The following is a 20,150-nucleotide window of genomic DNA, read 5'->3' on the forward strand; positions in this document are numbered from 1 at the left end:
AATGCAGATGAGGCATGCTGGTGAGTGGGGAGGTCGGGGGTCAGTCAGTGAATAAGGAGATTGAATAGCGGGAGGGAGGGCATGACTGGCCTGGTCTCTGGCCCACTGAGATCACAGCATCAGAGGGCAGTCCCTTGTAATCACCACCCACAGGCCAGGACAGTGGACCACACTCAGCCCCCACCACATGCCTAATTTACCCAAAGCGGGCCAACCCAAACTGTGCTTTCACATCATGGTTTCAGCAATCAGGCCAGCTCAGGAGAGTGGAAAAAGCTAGAGTGGTAACATGGCACCCTCAGCCTCTGTCCACGCCACAGTCCTCATGATGTGGCGTCAGATTCCACCTCTTTGGTATCAGAGTTGGTCTGACGGTGCCACCACCAGCATATTTGAAACCCAGAAGGCTGCTATCTGTCATTCACAGACAGCACCAATACATTATTTGACTCCCAGTGAGTGGTACAGTGAATAGAAGGAAGTCATTAACTACAATAGGACACAGACTTAAACTTCCATAATGGAAAGTCTTGAGAAAAGGTTGTAATGTGACAGAAAATAAGAAAATACATTAAGTTCACATGGGTAACTCAGCATTACCCTATGCATCGCAAAGAAGTGGGCCACTTTAAACAAAACAATTTATTAGAATTACACATCAAGCAAAAAGTGTCCTACCTCTTTAAAAGTATACAAAAAAAGTCTAGGCTTCATACAAAGTTAATTTCACTGATGACAGTGGGGCTTGTCGTTCATGTTATTAGAGTCATTAACAGTAAATTGACAAGTTCTTCTACTTAAGTACACAGAACCCCATTTAATTACATATTCAATATATTAAAATGGGGTGAATCAGTGGAAAAATCTTTCTTGTATAGAGTAGACCAGAATATCAGAGTTCACACAAATAAGAACAAAGCAGAAATTCACCTCACAATGGTTGACGAGGCAGGGTGGATAATATTTTGCAACAATGTGACTCCTCCAGCATTTCTACCTGCCAACATTCGTGACAAATGATACTAACACTGATCTCAATCTCCATGGGACCAATTCATACTATTTTTTCATAATAAACCCATGAGTTTCATGAGATTGATGATTGACAACCATACAAATCAAAAGCATTCCTTGATGAATATCCACTGTTAGGTGGCTACAGTTTCTTGGCCTTTTTCTGCTTCTTCTCTGCCTTGCTGGCGTCTTCGTGGGCCTTTCTCTTGGCAGCCAGTTTGTTTGCCTGCGAAGGGAAATCCGATTGAGTTAATGAACAGTGGAGTGACTCTAGAATTCCTGGGTGTGCAACCAAGGTCACATGCCCTTTAAAGGATTTGATAGATTGTAAATTACTGTTTTATATTACCTTTACCATTTTATATCATTATATATTTTTATTGTGAATAGATTGTTTTTATATCCTTAGAGATAAAAAGTACTGTTAGGCAATGTTCCCTCAATTTTTTTTAGGCACTGAGCAAATTTCAGGTCTGCCGAGCGCAAACCTGAACATTGAAAATTCTGTGCGACTTCTGGCGCACGTTTACTGTTGACACTGAGGCTGTACCCGCTTTAAGTTACAGTTTTAACAGTGGTCAAGTAGGCTACTGTGGCTATTTGATCATAATGTTGGCTTACCATAAAAATAAAAAAATGGAGAAAATGCATCCCATAACATTTTAACATGGAAATAGCAGTTCTATCATTCAGCCTACAGTAGCAATGTGTGGTGTTCAATGTAGGCCTACAGTCTGAGACTTTTGAAAAAAGCATGCAGGGCTTGACATTAACCAGCTTTTCCACTTGTCCTTCAGACGAGGAGGTGACTGAATGTTGTTGTTGTGTTTGATGCAAGAAACAACTTTACCAAATAAAATGCATCATTATTCCCATACCATTACTACAGAGAATCAGAAGAATTATGCTACCTTCTGCCTACTTAGCGTAATCAAGCCTGTCTCAAAATACAACACTACCCCTTTAAGACAAAAAAATAGCTATTTATTTGACTCACTTTTCAAAGGGCTAGAAATGCACACGTTTATGCTCTTGTAGGAAGCAATCACTCCCCCATTGCTGACTACAAATTATCAATAACTGGGCTAATAACTCACTAACTAGCAAAGGATATGAACAATTGTGCACGTGGCTACATGCAGCTCTCGCTTTGATCTCAAAACAAGCGCATCTACTTGAGACCGCTCATGCTTTAAACACAGTCCAGTTCAAAGTGAATGGCACAGATCCATATATGGCAATTTGCATATGGGCCTAATGCCGCTCTGATTGGTACCTACAAGAAAATCTCTCGCACAGTTAGTTTTGCATAGTTCATTTTGTTTCAGTATGGTTACATTGAAAGTGGCTAATATCGCATTGATTCAAGCAAAATTCCCACAGTAGAGCGAAACGTTGATAGTGTGAACTATCAATTCTAGAAAGTTGAGTGAAGTTCAATCTCGTGCTCTGCACGGGCTGATATTTCTTCTGCACGGCAGTCCGAGAGGAGCTGCGCACGCAGCTTAGAGGGAACATTGCTGTTAGGTTCAAACTCTGTATCAGAAGACTTATGGACTGTAGTAATGTGTACTCCCAATAACTCAAGGCCTCTCCTTACTTTTTATTTGTAATTTTTGTTTTTACCCGTTTTTCTCCCCAATTTTGTGGTATCCAATTGGTAGTTACAGTCTTGTCCCATCGCTGCAACTCCCCTACGGACACAGGAGAGGCGAAGGTCGAGAGCCATGCGTCCTCCGAAACAAAAACCAACCTAGACGCACTGCTTCTTGACACAATGCCCGCTTAACCCGGAAGTCAGCCGCACCAATGTATCGGAGGAAACACCGTAAATCTGGCGACCGTGCTGCGCCTGGCCCGCCACAGGAGTCGCTAGTGCGCGATGGGACAAGAACATCCCTGCCGGCCAAACCCTCCCCTAACCTGGACGACGCTGGGCCAATTGTGCGCCACCCCATGGGTCTCCCGGTCGCGGCCGGCTGCGACAGAGCCGTGGCACAGCTAGCACTGCAATGCAGTGCCTTAGACCACTGCGCCACTCGGGAGGCAAGGCCTCTCCTTACTGATAAGAAGTCCTGTGATATGCACAGAGAAATCCTGGGTGATGGAAAAGTACATATTTGTGGAAGGGAGGGGGTGAGCGCTAAGGGTATAAGTAGACACTGCACTGTATTGAACGTGTGTATTCAGTTGTTACATCTTCGTTGAGTAAACATTTGAATAGTCACTTGGGAGTTTGGGCTCTTTTGTATGATAAATATGCGACTCGATCGGTAAGCTGTGCTGCGCTGCGCAGGCTACACAAAGAAGCAGCACAGCTGCTAGGGGAAACCGCTCGAGTCGCACAAATGGAATATAATGTTGCGGATAAAATGTTGTGTGTACAACATCTAAAGAACTGCATCATTATACTGAGAGCTTTGCCGTTTCTAAAATGACGTATTTGGGTGTTTTTGGAGCCTTTGTTCATGTTTTTCCGTAGCCCCAATACTGAAGAATGAGCAAAGAGGAAGTCTATTGCGTGTGGGGTAAGTTTCTCAAAACCAGGCGAAATCGCTAATATTTTTTTTTTTAACTGTCTGGACTCTTCGATAACATGACATTTACATAAAAATGTTGATTTGCTTAAAATAAAATAAGTGTGCAAGCTTTCCAGGGCACGGCTATTCAAACCCTGTTAAACATCATTCCTACAGCTCAATAGGTAGGTCCTAGGCACAGAGAGAGCTGCCTGCTGGAAAGTACACTGCCAGTTTACCCAAAATGCCCAATCGGGTCTGATTCTCTACCTCCCAGTGGAGGCTGCTGAGGGGAGGACGGCTCATAATAATGGCTGGAATGGAGTCAATGTAATGGAATCAACCACATGGAAACCACGTTTGACGTGTTTAATACCATTCCATTGACTCCATTCCAGCCATTATTATGAGCTGTCCTCCACTGCTAGCTCCATGTATATTAATATGGCTGGTTGTGAGACTGGCTCAGTACTGATGGGTCTGACCGCTACATGGCGTGTCTATCTAGTCATCTACACCCACGTACAGACTGGAGATGGAACGCAGTGAGGGAGGCTTGTGAGGTGCCATGCCAGTTAGGCAGGTGTGGAGTGGAGGGGCCTCACCTCTCGGGTCGTCCTCTTCTTGCCAAACATGATCTTGTCGTACAGGTACTTCTCCTTCTTCTTCATCATCATGATGGCCAGACGCTTCTCCTCCGCCTTCTCCTCCTGCTCCAGGCGCACCTTGTTCCCCACGGAACCAGTTTCCCAGGGTCTCACCTTGCCAGGGGTCACCTTCACTGCCAGAGTCTGCTGGGACAGGAGAGATACATCTTAGTGTGTGTCCAAAATGCCACCCTATTCCCATTGTGCACTACGCCAATGCCTTATGATAACAGTGTTGTTTTATGTTGGATGAAATAGGCCATTCAGATGGTCAAACGTGTAGAGACTGCTACAATTATCTCACCTTGCCATGGGATCGCTGATCCTCCATCTTCTTCAGATTCTTCTCCTCAGTCAACTCGTCATCGTCCACCTCATCATTGTCCTCTTCTTCCTCCTCCTCCTCCTCATCATCATCTTCCTCCTCCTCCTCCTCTTGTACTGAGATTAACATTTTAAAAAATGGTTGAATATTTTAGTTATACACAACATACATCATGCAGGCCCAACAGAAACATGTGAATATTCATCATGCAGGCCCAACAGAAACATGTGAATATTCATCATGCAGGCCCAACAGAAACATGTGAATATTCATCATGCAGGCCCAACAGAAACATGTGAATATTCATCATGCAGGCCCAACAGAAACATGTGAATATTCATCATGCAGGCCCAACAGAAACATGTGAAGCCATGGAGATGCTCAGCTCTTACCAAGCTTCTCGCCGCGCTGCAGGGCCATGAGCTTCAGCTTCTCCGGGGGCACGTAGTCGCCGTCCTTCTCCTCCACGAAGGGCGACAGGTGGGGCGGCAGCGTCACCCCCAGGAAGTAGTCCTCCACGGGCAGGCGCATCTTGGCGTTGACCGAGTCAAACACCCACTGGGGCTGGATGTAGTACCTGGAACAGAACACGACCATCAGACACACCAGCCTGTCTCCTTTACGGACAAGGTTTCTACACAGATACATATCAAACTGGGTTCAAATAATAGTTGTCTTCTTTCAAATACTTGTCTGGAGTACCAGATGGGTGGGGTTTGCACCTTTGGGACTATTCCATTGTGCCAGGTTGGATCCATTGGGATATTTATGCACAGTCAGTTAAGTCAACCCACCATTGAAAGTAGCATTTCAACATTCCATAAAGATTTGAGACCATTTACACATTAGCAAGTTGTGGATGTGTCGTATGCATTGATCACAACAGTCGAATGTAAACACAACATCCAAATGAATGTGGGCAGGAGTTAGCAGGCCCATAATAGAGGCATTATGTACCCTGTGTACAGCTAAGCTCTATGAAGAGGCATAAAGGAAGAGGACATGGTCTGTCACGCGTGACTCTGCCGCCCGCCCCCACCCACCCCGATAACAGGGGGCTTTGAGCGACCAGAGCAGGAAGAGCCCTCTGAAAGGGGGCATTGTGGGGATGAGCTGAGCCCATCTCTGTGGGGGGACTGAAGGAGGAGAACCCCCCCCCCACCAGAGTGAGCGTTAGCAGCCGGGCAAGCAAACAGAAAGCCTCTGGTCCCTTCGGTCTGTAAGTAGCCTTGGAAAATAGCTTGGCTGAATAGAAATTTGGTGATTTGAACGAGAGGGGTGGGGTTGTATCAGGGCCGGCGTTATGGCCTGCCCTACCGTACCTCCTTGCCCGTCCAAATAAAATATTGAAATATTGATCATGTATTTGACCGAGACGCGACAGAAAGAAGCATAAATCTCAGTTAAAGCATCCGAGCCAGCGAAACAGCGCCCCTCTGTCTCAGTATGTGTAGACCATGTGTCTGATGCTGTTTTGGACCAAAAGAGTATGGCATGTCATACTATTTCTGGCCAGACAGCATCAGATACATGGGCTACATATAGAGGGGCACTGTTTCGCTCGCTCGGGTGCTTTCTCCGGTGATATAGTTTCAGCAGAGAGGAAGAGGCGAAGCGAGAGGGCTCACTCTCGCCAAAATCTGTCCAGTATAAGCCCAATGCTAGTTGATATAATTTTGCACTTTTGCTAGCAATGGGCTGGACCAAGTGATGATTTGATACAATGTTGCACTTCACTAGCAATAGCTCAAGTCAAGACAGATAGAAAGGGAGGCAGACAGGCAGAATAGAGAATTTATCAACATATTTTCTACTGTTTGTATTTGTCGGCTTTAGGACTATGTATTTTACTTGGAAGTTATAGGCCTACTGCTGCAGCTCTGAGTTCTATGCTCTCATTTCTTTAGTCACCAGTGGATCAAAGTGGATCAATGTCCATATGGCAGAGGCTAGTGCTCTCGCCATAGTTGAATTTGAACTTTTAGATGTTTATCATTTTACTTCAGATTTCTATGATTAACCACGTGGCAATGATTTTGAGAAACGTTATTATTGAAATAAAACTGTTCCACGAAAATACACATAAAATTAATCATAACTGGCATGCAGCTCGGTAGAAATGGTAGGATAAATTGTCAGCTTCCCAAACTTGAAACTCACAAGCTGCCTATGGTCTTCACTATTACGTCCATAAAAAATATATGTAAACGCGCAAGCGAGTGCCAATATAGGAGGTCTCTTGAAAAAAGACGACCCCCTTATTGGAAATGAAATGCCCATCCAACTGATCGTTCTGGTGCCGGGTCTGGGTTGTATCCCGTTAAAAAAAATATATATCATTCATGTCAAGATCTTTTATGAATTGCAAGACATTTGCAACAGCTGTAATGACTGCAAATAAACTGGTAGATCCGTCGGGCCCTGTTCACCTGTTGATGTACTGCTTGTCTATGTCGGGCCTGTCCACAATCTGATGGGTAATGGTCTCGTCAGTCATGTCGTAGGTACCACCGATGCAGAGGGACTTGTCCCATGACACCTCGGCACCAAAACACCTGTCAGACAGAGAGGGATGGAGATCAATAAAAATAAACAATGGTTCACTTCACTCTGCATCAAAGCTCTTCTTTGAGGTGCGTGTGGCATGGAACCAGTCCCTAAAACCTTCAGCTTGCTTTTACTCAAAGCAAGGTGCCATAACATGATCGAGCAGCCCAGACTGGCTGGGGTGTGTGCAATGATTTATAGATACACACACTAGAGGACAGATAGGGGGCGCTGTGTTGAAGCCACCTTGCCTCCATCTTGGCACTCCCCCACCATTGTAAGCAATTTATTTTATGCTATAGAAATGCATTTATTAATGTCTACATTCGTTTGCGACATTTATTCTATTAGACATCTTAATGCATACTTTTACATTATATTACGCGAGCTAAACATTAATATAAAAACTTTTTCCTTAAAGCATACTTTTGAGATTACTAATGTTACTGTACCACTACAACAACAAAAAATAAATGTAATTGGAATACTGTAGAATTCCATTCATTCCTATGGAGGACTGCTCCTACTGGGGAGGAGGTTTCAAAGCCTCTCGATGGCCAATACATAGCATCAGCAATCCAGGGTTTATATACAACATTGGGTGTGTGTGGTAGTGGGCTGGTTCTCACCTCAGGATAAAAGCCAGTGACTCTCTGGGAACTTCCCTGTTCAGGAAGAATTTGAGCCCCTCGAAAAGCCTCTTCTGGGCTTCCTGCTCTTTCTGTTCCTTCTCTCTGGCCTCCATGTTCTCCAGGTCCTCCTGGGGAGTGGGATTGGTTTCTTCATGTTGTTTACAAACACCTCATCCCTCTAAACCATAGAGGTGTGCTCCCCAGTTTATTCCATTCCAGCCATTACAATGAGCCCGTCCTCCTATAGCTCCACTGCTGTAAACATCACACCCACTCAGAGCAGGGTAAGAAATAGTTGCCTATAAACTGAAAATGTATCGTAGGTCTATCAAACATGTTGCAATAAACAGTACAGGGATGGAATGATGAAACGCTAGCAATTATTGTAGTATTAGATGGAATATAGATTTACCAGATAGGGCCTATGCATTTAAACATGTGAAAGCAACAGCAAACATTTCAACAAGAGAAAAGAAAAAGCACTCTCCACTGGCGGAAGTTTGGAGAGTGTAAGTGAAGAGCCGCGCCACAGTAATAATTCATTTTAACAACAAATTCCAAATGAAAGCTTCATATGTAAATTATCAATGTCAAGCAATTGTTACATACCAAAAGAACAGTAGGCCTATGCTAGTAATTGTTGCCCCATTGCTGTTGAGCTTGCAAAGTAAACCGTTAATATTCTTGATCAACATTTTTTGGAGCTGCTTATTTATCATGGCAATCCTCCTCTCCCTACAATTTGCCGTCTGCACCCGCCGATCCTATAGCTGTAGAGCAAAGCAATCTGTTCGCTAGCTCACCCGACCAGTGTTGATTGACAGTTTGCTGGTCCAATCAGAGTGCGCATTTCACTAGCCAATCTGTTGCAGTTTTTTTTTTAAGGCGATGCTCCGGCTACTGTCTCTGGCTGCGTGTAGCGTAATCCATGTAGACTCTGTGCCACAAAATGAGTGACAAAACCTGGCCAGATAATTTCAAGTCATCAGTCTCAAGTCAAAGTAGAGTCCCGAGTCAAGTCTCAAGTTATTTTATTTGTGACTCGAGTCAGACTTGAGTCCAAGTCATGTGCCTCGAGTCCACAACTCTGCTATTGTCCCACAACTGTCCCAGAGTGTTTAGAATAGGCTATTTATTTCTCGACAAGCTGACCAATAGAATAGGTAAACTTTTCTACTATAGGGGATAGTCGATTGACATAGGCTAGTGATTTTGCTGTTCATTACTCGTCTTGTTGGCTGAGGAAAATTAAATGTGGACAGTTATTTTAACATCTTCAAAGTGCACATCAGAATTTGGTAAGAAGGACCGCACATCGTTACATCCTCAACTTGCATGTTCTGTTAATATGAATTACCATAATGTAAATGTGATTGTCATTCTGAGCACCGTGGGTGGACGCCCTAATCAGGTTTCGCACCCAATGCATATTGGTCCGGCAGATTTCTCAAATGTCCGGTAAATTAAAATGTTGCAGGTCAAATGTTCGGCGCCACATTTCGAACGGAAACCCTGGTTCACAGGTAGCCATTGTTATGTAAATGAAACTGAAAAGTACCCAGGGCCTTGTCTTGGCTCCAGGTTAGAGCAGGTCCGCAGGAGCCATGGCCCAGAGAGACACGGGTGCCAGTCCGCGTAGATGGAAACAGAGAAACACCAGGCTAAATCCTCATTGGAAATGCACCATAATAAGGTGAATGCTTTGGTGGAACTTTTCCTTTCTTTTTCATGTAGCTCTTTAGCAATCATTTAAATGCCTAGTACACAATACATTGGAAAGAATGACCCCTTCTCTGTTGACCTAACATTGATTTATAAGGACATCAACATCAAATATCGGGGATGACTTTTGTATCAGAACTATTCATTTAAGATGAGTGGACATTACAAATAGTTCCTCCACCCACGTCCTGAAGATTTGGGAAAGAAAGTGATTTCTAAATGGAAACAATGAAAGGTGAATGTGGGAGGCATTGGTTCGAACACACCCCTGACCACCTGGTACAGTGGGGGAAAAAAGTATTTAGTCAGCCACCAATTGTGCAAGTTCTCCCACTTAAAAAGATGAGAGAGGCCTGTAATTTTCATCATAGGTACACGTCAACTATGACAGACAAAATGAGAAAAAAAAATCCAGAAAATCACATTGTAGGATTTTTAATGAATTTATTTGCAAATTATGGTGGAAAATAAGTATTTGGTCACCTACAAACAAGCAACATTTCTGGCTCTCACAGACCTGTAACTTCTTCTTTAAGAGGCTCCTCTGTCCTCCACTCGTTACCTGTATTAATGGCACCTGTTTGAAATTGTTATCAGTATAAAATACACCTGTCCACAACCTCAAACAGTCACACTCCAAACTCCACTATGGCCAAGACCAAAGAGCTGTCAAAGGACACCAGAAACAAAATTGTATACCTGCACCAGGCTGGGAAGACTGAATCTGCAATAGGTAAGCAGCTTGGTTTGAAGAAATCAACTGTGGGAGCAATTATTAGGAAATGGAAGACATACAAGACCACTGATAATCTCCCTCGATCTGGGGCTCCACGCAAGATCTCACCCCGTGGGGTCAAAATGATCACAAGAATGGTGAGCAAAAATCCCAGAACCACACAGGGGGACCTAGTGAATGACCTGCAGAGAGCTGGGACCAAAGTAACAAAGCCTACCATCAGTAAAACACTACGCCGCCAGGGACTCAAATCCTGCAGTGCCAGACATGTCCCCCTGCTTAAGCCAGTACATGTCCAGGCCCGTCTGAAGTTTGCTAGAGTGCATTTGGATGATCCAGAAGAGGATTGGGAGAATGTCATATGGTCAGGTGAAACCAAAATATAACTTTTTGGTAAAAACTCAACTCGTCGTGTTTGGAGGACAAAGAATGATGAGTTGCATCCAAAGAACACCATACCTACTGTGAAGCATGGGGGTGGAAACATCATGCTTTGGGGCTGTTTTTTCTACAAAGGGACCAGGACGACTGATCCGTGTAAAGGAAAGAATGAATGGGGCCATGTATCGTGAGATTTTGAGTGAAAACCTCCTTCCATCAGCAAGGGCATTGAAGATGAAACGTGGCTGGGTCTTTCAGCATGACAATGATCCCAAAACACACTGCCCGGGCATCGAAGGAGTGGCTTCGTAGAAGCATTTCAAGGTCCTGGAGTGGCCTAGCCAGTCTCCAGATCTCAACCCCATAGAAAATCTTTGGAGGGAGTTGAAAGTCCATGTTGCCCAGCGACAGCCTCAAAACATCACTGCTCTAGAGGAGATCTGCATGGAGGAATGGGCCAAAATACCAGCAACAGTGTGTGAAAACCTTGTGAAGACTTACAGAAAACGTTTGACCTATGTCATTGCCAACAAAGGGTATATAACAAAGTATTGAGAAACTTTTGTTATTGACCAAATACTTATTTTCCACCATAATTTGCAAATAAATTCATAAAAAAATCCTACAATGTGATTTTCTGGATTTTTTTTTCTCATTTTGTCTGTCATAATTGATGTGTACCTATGATGAAAATTACAGGCCTCTCTCATCTTTTTAAGTGGGAGAACTTGCACAATTGGTGGCTGACTAAATATTTTTTCCCCCACTGTAGCTAGTTTATTCAGTGTGTCTCCTTACCCCGTCGGCAGGGAACTGGTCGAGCTGGTTCTCCTCCTCCTCTGCAGTGGCAACCACACGCGCCAGACTGGCACTCAGGGCAGACAGTTTCTGTGGAGAGCATGAAACGCACCTGTTCAGTGTTCCACACACCGCTTACAAACTACACATCTCTACTGCCAGAGGCCCATCAAGGTAGGGCAGGTAGCCCACAACAATGAAGAGAGGGCTGGCTGTCCTGTCGTACATATACAGGAATCATCAAGCTAATATAACGTTGACTCATTTATTAATATCATAACAGTGATGAAAGGCCCACCTCCAAGTAGCTCTCAGAGTCCATGGCATAATCCTCTTCGTGCTCTGCCTTTAGCTCTGACTCAGCTTTGCTGTCCAGCTGGAGGGAGGATTGGAGTTAGCAACAGCTCAGACACACAACAATTAGCAGGCCAATGATCTCTGTACACTACAAGACAAGACATGTTCATCAACAGAAGGAACATGATTATTTAAATTTAAAAAGCACCGCTTATGATGTGCAATGGCTGAAATGGTTATCTGGGATCATATTTATTAGTGCACACTGTAGCAAAAGGTTTTGCAACAGGAAACAAAAACAAGCATTTGTTATTGGACAGGTTAAGGTAGCCACTCCCTGTTTCAGTCTGTTTTCTTTCCTTGGTGCCTAATGAACACAACCCAGGTTCAGGCCAGGTGCTGGGGTACCTTGGGCGGGTAGACCAGGTTAAGGGTCTGGTAGAGGCGGAAGTTGATGAAGCCAAAGAGGGTGGTGTACATCTCTGTGAAGGTGGCCATTACTCTATAGTCCACATCTGTTGGGTGCTGGGGGAGAAAGGACAGACAGATTATTATTATTAGTCTGAAAGCTTTTATTGTAGAGTCAATGTTGAGTCCCCATCAACTGCTTGTCAAGCTCCTATAATTTAAACACAATTAACAGCATCAACGTAAAGTCTTTAACCCCCTAATGTCGATGTCTGCACCCCGCAGAAATCTAATTAACATAAAATATATCCCCATAAAAATCCCTAAATTTAAGGTAGAGATGTTTTTTTGCATTGGATCCGTGCCAATCCACCGCATCCGTCTAGAACTTCCGCATCTGCAGTGAAAGAGCTAGAGCAGTGTTTTGTCATACCACATCTTCTCACAAAATCGTCTGTAGCGTCCGAACGGTTTGGCCTAAAACCTATTATGACCCACAATGGTGTTCTCCGTTTTGCTTCCTGGGACTCGTCTGAGTCGGTACAGCCGATCTGACAACTTCTGTCTGTAGCATCCGAACAGTTTGGGCTAAAAACTAATATGACCCCTCTGTGTAAAGGTGAGACTCACGAACATGTTGGTTGTTTTGCTCTAGGACGCCCACAGGCCTCACAAGACTTGTCTGAAGGTCCCCGGGACCAATCAAAAAAGTTAATGGAAGTATATATGGAGACTGTTTAGTGACAAAAATAAGGGGTTAAATACATGTCCCAAACATTTTTCCTGATCTTTCTTATACCGCTCAGATATAGGATAGACACTTCAGAACAAACTTTCTTGGGGGGGGGACTGATGTTTGTTCCATGTAGTGAATCTGTTATTCAATGTGTTTTTTAAGGGCTAATCAAAGCAAGGACAAATAAAAATGTTGATCAATAAATGTTTTAAAAAATTGTTTTAAAGTATACTTCTAGGGGGCTTAAAATTCTAAATGAATTAGCAAAATGATACTTGGTATGACGTTCTTAAAACAATTCCATATAGCTTAGTAGTACCCCCTCCCTCCCTCCCCGACTTAGACAGGGCTTAGACTCTTATGGGTTAACTTGCCTTAATAAAGAGCAAATGGCAGTATTAGTTCTAAGAGCACTTAAGCATTTCACCACTAAAGGGCTGTTTATAACAATGTCCTATCAACCATTTACAAAGTTGTCACAAACCTGACTTTCCCTGAAACGTGAGCCTGGTTGTCTTTCAAAAGAACCTCATCACTATCTTCTGCAAACAGTCCATCATTAACCTTAAGTCAAGCTCTCTAATCAATTGAAACTTAAATCTCCAGGCCCCAAGAAAGAGATTTGGCAAATATACAGTGCATTCGGAAAGTATTCAGACCCCTTGACTTTTTCCACATTTTGTAATTTTACAGCCTTATTCTAAAATGGATTATATAAATAAAAATCCTCATAAATCTACACACAATACCCCATAATGACAAAGCGAAAACAGGATTTGAATGTTTTGTTAATTTATAAAATAAATAAAAAATACCTCATTTACATAAGTATTCAGACCCTTTGCTATGGGCCTCGAAATAGAGCTCAAGTGCATCCTGTTTCCATTGATCATCCTTCATATGTTTCTACAACTTGATTGGAGTCCACCTGTGGTAAATTCAATTCATTGGACATGATTTGGAAAGGCACACACCTTTCTATATAAGGTCCCACAGTTGACAGTGCATGTCGGAGCAAAAACCAAGCCATGAGGTCGAAGGAATTGTCAGAGTTCAGAGACAGGATTGTGTCGAGGCACAGATCTGGGGATGGGTACCAAAATATGTCTGCAGCATTGAAGGTCCCCAAGAACACAGTGGCCTCCATCATTCTTAAACGGAAGAAGTTTGGAACCACCTAGACTCTTCCTAAGCTGGCCGCCCGGCCAAACTGAGCAATCGGGGGAGAAGGGCCTTGGTCAGGGAGGTGACCAAGAACCTGATGGTCACTGACAGAGCTCCAGAGTTCCTCTGTGGAGATGAGAGAACCTTCCAGAAGGACAATCATCTCTGCAGCACTCCACCAATCAGGCCTTTATGCCAGACGGAAGCCACTCCTCAGTAAAAGGCACATGACAGCCCGCTTGGAGTTTGCCAAAAGGCACCTAAAGGACTCTCAGACCATGAGAAACAAGATTATCTCGTCTAATGAAACCAAGATTGAACTCTTTGGCCTGAATGCCAAGCGTTACGTCTGGAGGAAACCTGGCACCATCCCTTTGGTGAAGCATGGTGATGTCACGTAGGTTGACACATTGCTATGTTTTCATTTATAAAGCCCTTTTACAAAAAGTCCCACTATACCTAACATCTTTACTAAACTTTAGACATACGAGTTACCACACCCAGTCTCACGGATGGTTAACTCTGGAAAGTCCTTTGGTCTCTACTGAGTTAGGTAAATCAGCTTTTAGTTGTTTTCTTGCACCTTATCTGTGGAACAATCTTCAAAATGATCATACATTTGATGTTCTGGTGCCTCTAGGGCAATTCATAAGGCTGATTGAGGACCTTATTACTGATTAATGCGTTTGTTTTTTATGACCATGTTGTTCTTTCTGCTTGCATTTTGTATTTATATTGATGTGTGTATTTTCTGTAATTTGTAATTCAGGGCTCATCTATAAAAAAATACATTGGTCTACCTGATACAATAATGGTTAAATAAAAAAAATACTGAATTGGGCCTTCAACACAGTGACTGAATACATTTGAAATGGCTCTTTGAGCTGCTATGATGTCACTCAGCACTTACATCATGGGCAAACTGGTAGGGCACGATCCAGGTGATGAGCTGTCCAAGAACCTCTGCCTGATAGTAAATCCCCTTGATGGAGATGAAAACCTGCCAGGGAAAGCAAAACAACATCAAGTGTGCTGCAACTAGATAATATAATAAGCCATTTAGCATATTAACTATCAGTTATTCTCTTGCCAAATAGCATGCATCTCATTCTGACATATCCAATGTGGACTAGTAACCACCTAAAAAGAAAATCACTTTCACAACACTTAAAATTATAGGCTTCTGACACTGCTAAGTATACGTGTATATAAAATTGTAATGACAAATCCATTTCAGAGGCTATTGTACCTGTAACAGTCCGTATCATTACTTAATAAATAATGCCTGCACTTTGTCTATCCACAACCTGGAGATTTTCATTGAGGACCAACTCTTTATGTTAGTGAGGACACGTCTGCACTCATCCTTCCTACCTTCCGGAGAGAGCGAGATGTGACTATGTAGTTCATCCACTCTACAGTGAGGCGTCGGCATAGCGTGATGGTCTGGACGTGGCACTTTCCCGTGCGGGCAAAGGTGGAGAACAGGAAGCACATGGAGAGGGCGTCGTCGATGTCACGGAGGGCATCGATGAATGTGGGGTACCTGGCACACAAATAGAGTCAAACACAATCCTCAGATAAACACACATGTAGGACATCCTTTACCAATGTTATGCTGACATGAGCAATAAACAGGGCCCAACACCACAGAGATCCTATTACATTATTATTTTCTATAGGTAATTATATGCTCAACACTGCCGTCTGCTGTTTGCAATTGGCGCTGCAGTGGATTGAGACCTCACCTCTCCTTGATGATGTGGTCCAGTTTATAGCCAGGCTTGTTATCTCTCAGTCTCTCCACCCCAGTCCATTCTGCCTTTCCATAGGCCTTCCTCAGTTTACGCACAAACACCTACCAAAGACAGAACAAGAAAAGCCAGCATTACTAGATTTTCACCTTGATTTGAAAATGGTTGACTGGAAAATGTAAATAACAGTAAAAACACACAAAATGTAACAATATCTGTATCTCGTAGTCAAATCAATAGTATAAAACATTACCTTGTACTCTCTAAATTTTCTAACAATGGGCTCGTGCAGGAGGAACCGGATGTCTTTGAGCAGGTAGAATGTACGGGGGGCCGTGGAACCCTTGTTCACCTTCTTCTTGTGCTTGGGTTCATGAGGGTAGATGCCTTTCAGAATGCACAGGCGTCTGTGTGGAACAGTGGATGAACATGCAGAGACTGTCAATTTGGCATTGCAGAAACTGATACCAAAGGCAAGCATGTGATTATATCCACAGCCAGAGTACAGGGCCGTATTCACTAGGCACCAAAGGGAAGAAAACGGACTGAAACAGGGAGGGACAACAACAATAAATACGACCAACAACAACACTAATACGATCAATAATAAATACGACCCTGGTTGCGGTGGGTCTGTAGTACTAAGTACCTGAAATCTGCCAGGCTCAGCTGCAGCTTCTTGCGGGCTTTGTTCCTTGTGATGTAGTTGGTGGCAGAGCCCCTCTCATACTAACACAAGACACATGGGTTTACAGTTACTCACAAGACTTGAAGAAAGTCAGACAAATGTGTGAGGTATTGGAGAAACCTATTTTTTAGTTAGTGTATGCCATTCTTATTACTAGAAAACGTGTAACTAGACTTAAGAGTAAAAAGCTTGATGCTGACAATGTTCTGCAAAACCATTATCAGTATTTAGTACTCTCTCTACTGCCAATTTTATGCACCAGGCAGGTGAAGATGTAGCAGCTAGGCTAACGTTACCTAGCTAGCTAGCAGGGATGAAAACACAATATGCATCAACAGCACAAGATTCCAAGACTAGACAGACATGGAAATACAATAGTTGAGTAGCTAGGTACATAGAAGTGTATCACACTAGCTAGCGATTACACAATTAGCTAGATTATTAACGTTAGATAGATGATATGTTATAGCTGACTAGCTAGTAATGGCTAGCTAGCTAAACCTTTTCGGCCTAAACTCATAATTCTGTGCTTAGAGAAACAGCCTGAGCTTGCTAACTTTAGCAGTACGTAGCTAACTAAATTGTTGGATAATTAATCCGACAAACAGTGACATCCTTACCTTCTTTTTCTGTAGACCCCCCATTTACAAAAGATCTGTTCGTGTTATTCTGTAAATGTCTTAGATGTGTAAGTCTACTTCTGTAAACAATCATGTAAACACAAGCGCCAAGAAAGACCACGGTGGCTGATGCACGTGTTGTGTGACAAGCATATCTGGTGACATGCGCGGAATGAGCTAACAGGACCCCGACACCTCAAGCGGTCATTTTTAGGCCTGAATATAATTATAGTTTTAAAGCAATTCAACCATTAAAAGGTAAACCAGTCAATGTTTAAACACCGTATATCTATTAAATAGCAGCGAGCTGAATTTCTGAAGGATTCATTCATAATTCATTCAAAAACGCACAGACGCACGCAAGCACACACACATTGATTTGCATTGTTACTCTACAATATATGCACGGTTGAGGAAGAGCGGCAAGTAAGCGTTTCACTGTTCAGTTTAGACCCGCAGTAACCTGTGCACATGACAAATAAACTTGGATTTGATTTTGATTTCACACACAGAGAGAGTAGGTACACCTATAGCTCATCTCTTGGCAGTAGTACTGTAGACTACTTTATCACTGACCTCAACCCAGAGTCTCTCAGAGCGTTCAGTCAGCCCACTGACACCCCTATCAGACCACAGCAAAATCACAGTCAACTTGAACAGAGCAATACTCAATCATGAGGCATCAAAGCCAAAGGAACTGAATAATATTAAGAAATGCTATAGATGGAAGGAAAGTAGTGTCGAAACCTACCAAAAAACAATTAGGCAACAACAAATTAAATCCCTTTTAGACAACTTCCTGGACAAACTTGGCAGTAGAAAACCTAAAGAGTATATTTGACCTCTCAGCTTCCCTATCAAATCTAAAAATCTCTAACAGAAAACCGAAGAAAAGTAACAACAGTGACAAATGGTTTGATGAAGAATGCAAAAACCTAAGAAAGAAATTGAGAAACCTATCCAACCAAAAACATAGAGACCCGGAAAACCTGAGCCTACTCATTTACATTTACATTTACATTTTAGTCATTTAGCAGACGCTCTTATCCAGAGCGACTTACAGTTGGTGAGTGCATGCATAATTTTATTTTTCATACTGGCCCCCCGTGGGAATCAAACCCACAACCCTGGCATTGCAAACGCCATGCTCTACCAACTGAGCTACATCCCTGCCGGCCATTCCCTCCCCTACCCTGTTCGACGCTGGGCCAATTGTGCGCCGCCCCATGGGTCTCCCGGTCGCGGCCGGCTATGACAGAGCCTGAATTCGAACCAGGATCTCTAGTAGCACAGCTAGCACTGCGATGCAGTGCCTTAGACCACTGCGCCACTATGGTGAATCACTAAAACAATACAGAAATATACTACGGAAAAAGAAGGAACAGCATGTCAGAAATCAGCTCAATGTAATTGAAGAATCCATAGACTCTAACCACTTCTGGGAAAATTGGAAAACACTAAACAAACAACAACACGAAGAGCTATCTATCCAAAACGGAGATGTATGGGTAAACCACTTCTCCAATCTTTTTGGCCCTATAACAAAGAACAAACAGCAAAAAAATATGGAAATCTTAGAATCAACTATTAAAGACTACCAGAACCCACTGGATTCTCCAATTACATTGAATGAACTACAGGACAAAATACAAACCCTCCAACCCAAAAAGGCCTGTGGTGTTGATGGTATCCTCAATGAAATGATAAAATATACAGACCACAAATTCCAATTGGTTATACTTAAACTCTTTAACATCATCCTTAGCTCTGGCATCTTCCCAAATATTTGGAACCAAGGACTGATCACCCCAATCCACAAAAGTGGAGACAAATTTGACCCCAATAACTACCGTGGAATATGCGTCAACAGCAACCTTGGGAAAATCCTCTGCATTATCATTAACAGCAGACTAGTTAATTTCCTCAGTGAAAACAATGTACTGAGCAAATGTCAAATTGGCTTTTAACCAAATTACCGTACAACAGACCACGTATTCACCCTGCACACCCTAATTGACAAACAAACAAACCAAAACAAAGGCAAAGTCTTCTCATGCTTTGTTGATTTCAAAAAAGCTTTTGACTCAATTTGGTATGAGGGTCTGCTATACAAATTGATGGAAAGTGGGGTTGGGGGGAAAACATACGACATTATAAAACCCATGTACACAAACAACAAGTGTGCGGTTAAAATTGGCAAAAAACACACACATTTCTTTCCACAGGGCCGTGGGGTGAGACAGGGATGCAGTTTAAGCCTCACCCTCTTCAACATATATATCAACGAATTGGCGAAGGCACTAGAACAGTCTGCAGCACCCGGCCTCACCCTACTACAATCTGAAGTCAAATGTCTACTGTTTGCTGATGATCTGGTGCTTCTGTCACCAACCAACGAGGGCCTACAGCAGCACCTAAACTCAGCAAAAAAAGAAACGTCCCTTTTTCAGGACCCTGTCTTTCAAAGATAATTTGTAAAAATCCAAATAACTTCACAGATCTTCATTGTAAAGTGTTTAAACACTGTTTCCCTTGCTTGTTCAATGAACCATAAACAATTAATGAACATGCACCGGTGGAACGGTCGTTAAGGTACTAACAGCTTACAGACGGTAGGCAATTAAGGTCACAGTTATGAAAACGTAAGACACTAAAGAGGCCTTTCTACTGACTCTGAAAAACACAAAAAGAAAGATGCCCAGGGTCCCTGCTCATCTACGTGAACGTGCCTTAGGCATGCTGCAAGGAGGCATGAGGACTGCAGATGTGGCCAGGGCAATAAATTGCAATGTCCGTACTGTGAGACGCCTAAGACAGCGCTACAGGGAGACAGGACGGACAGCTGATTGTCCTCGCAGTGGCAGACCACGTGTAACAACACCTGCACAGGATCGGTACATCCGAACATCACACCTGCGGGACAGGTACAGGATGGCAACAACAACTGCCCGAGTTACACCAGGAACGCACAATCCCTCCATCGGTGCTCAGACTGTCCGCAATAGGCTGAGAGAGGCTGGACTGAGGGCTTGTAGGCCTGTTGTAAGGCAGGTCCTCACCAGACATCACCAGCAACAACGCTGCCTATGGGCACAAACCCACCATCGCTGGACCAGACAGGACTGGCAAAAAGTGATCTTCACTGATGAGTCGCGGTTTTGT

General features: G+C 43.2%; 1 protein-coding gene across 1 annotated transcript; it reads right to left on the minus strand.

Annotated features, from left to right (window-relative positions):
• Positions 1-627: 627 nt before the first annotated feature.
• LOC121584520 (pescadillo homolog) lies at positions 628-17,143 on the minus strand. Its single transcript, XM_041900440.2, has 15 exons — positions 16,989-17,143; positions 16,330-16,409; positions 15,934-16,087; positions 15,675-15,784; positions 15,301-15,472; positions 14,837-14,926; positions 12,027-12,143; positions 11,620-11,697; positions 11,322-11,411; positions 7,682-7,812; positions 6,935-7,060; positions 4,898-5,082; positions 4,485-4,621; positions 4,139-4,324; positions 628-1,240 (listed from the first exon to the last, which is right to left on the minus strand). Exons 1-15 carry the CDS (start codon positions 17,010-17,012, stop codon positions 1,157-1,159), a joined length of 1,764 nt encoding a protein of 587 aa, XP_041756374.2. The 5' UTR covers positions 17,013-17,143; the 3' UTR covers positions 628-1,156.
• Positions 17,144-20,150: the final 3,007 nt, after the last annotated feature.

This window comes from Coregonus clupeaformis, chromosome 16 (genome assembly GCF_020615455.1).
Source record: "Coregonus clupeaformis isolate EN_2021a chromosome 16, ASM2061545v1, whole genome shotgun sequence".
Taxonomy (NCBI): Eukaryota; Metazoa; Chordata; class Actinopteri; order Salmoniformes; family Salmonidae; genus Coregonus; species Coregonus clupeaformis.

What these genes read in the sequence shown, in the direction of transcription:
- LOC121584520 (XM_041900440.2), bottom strand. Translation starts at nt 17,012, where the DNA reads ATGGGGGGTCTACAGAAAAAGAAG. An exon ending in GACCACATCATCAAGGAGAG is followed by an intron (nt 15,473 to 15,674) that starts GTGAGGTCTCAA and finishes TTTGTGTGCCAG; the next exon opens with GTACCCCACATTCATCGATG. An exon ending in ACCTGGTCTACCCGCCCAAG is followed by an intron (nt 11,698 to 12,026) that starts GTACCCCAGCAC and finishes TCCTCCCTCCAG; the next exon opens with CTGGACAGCAAAGCTGAGTC.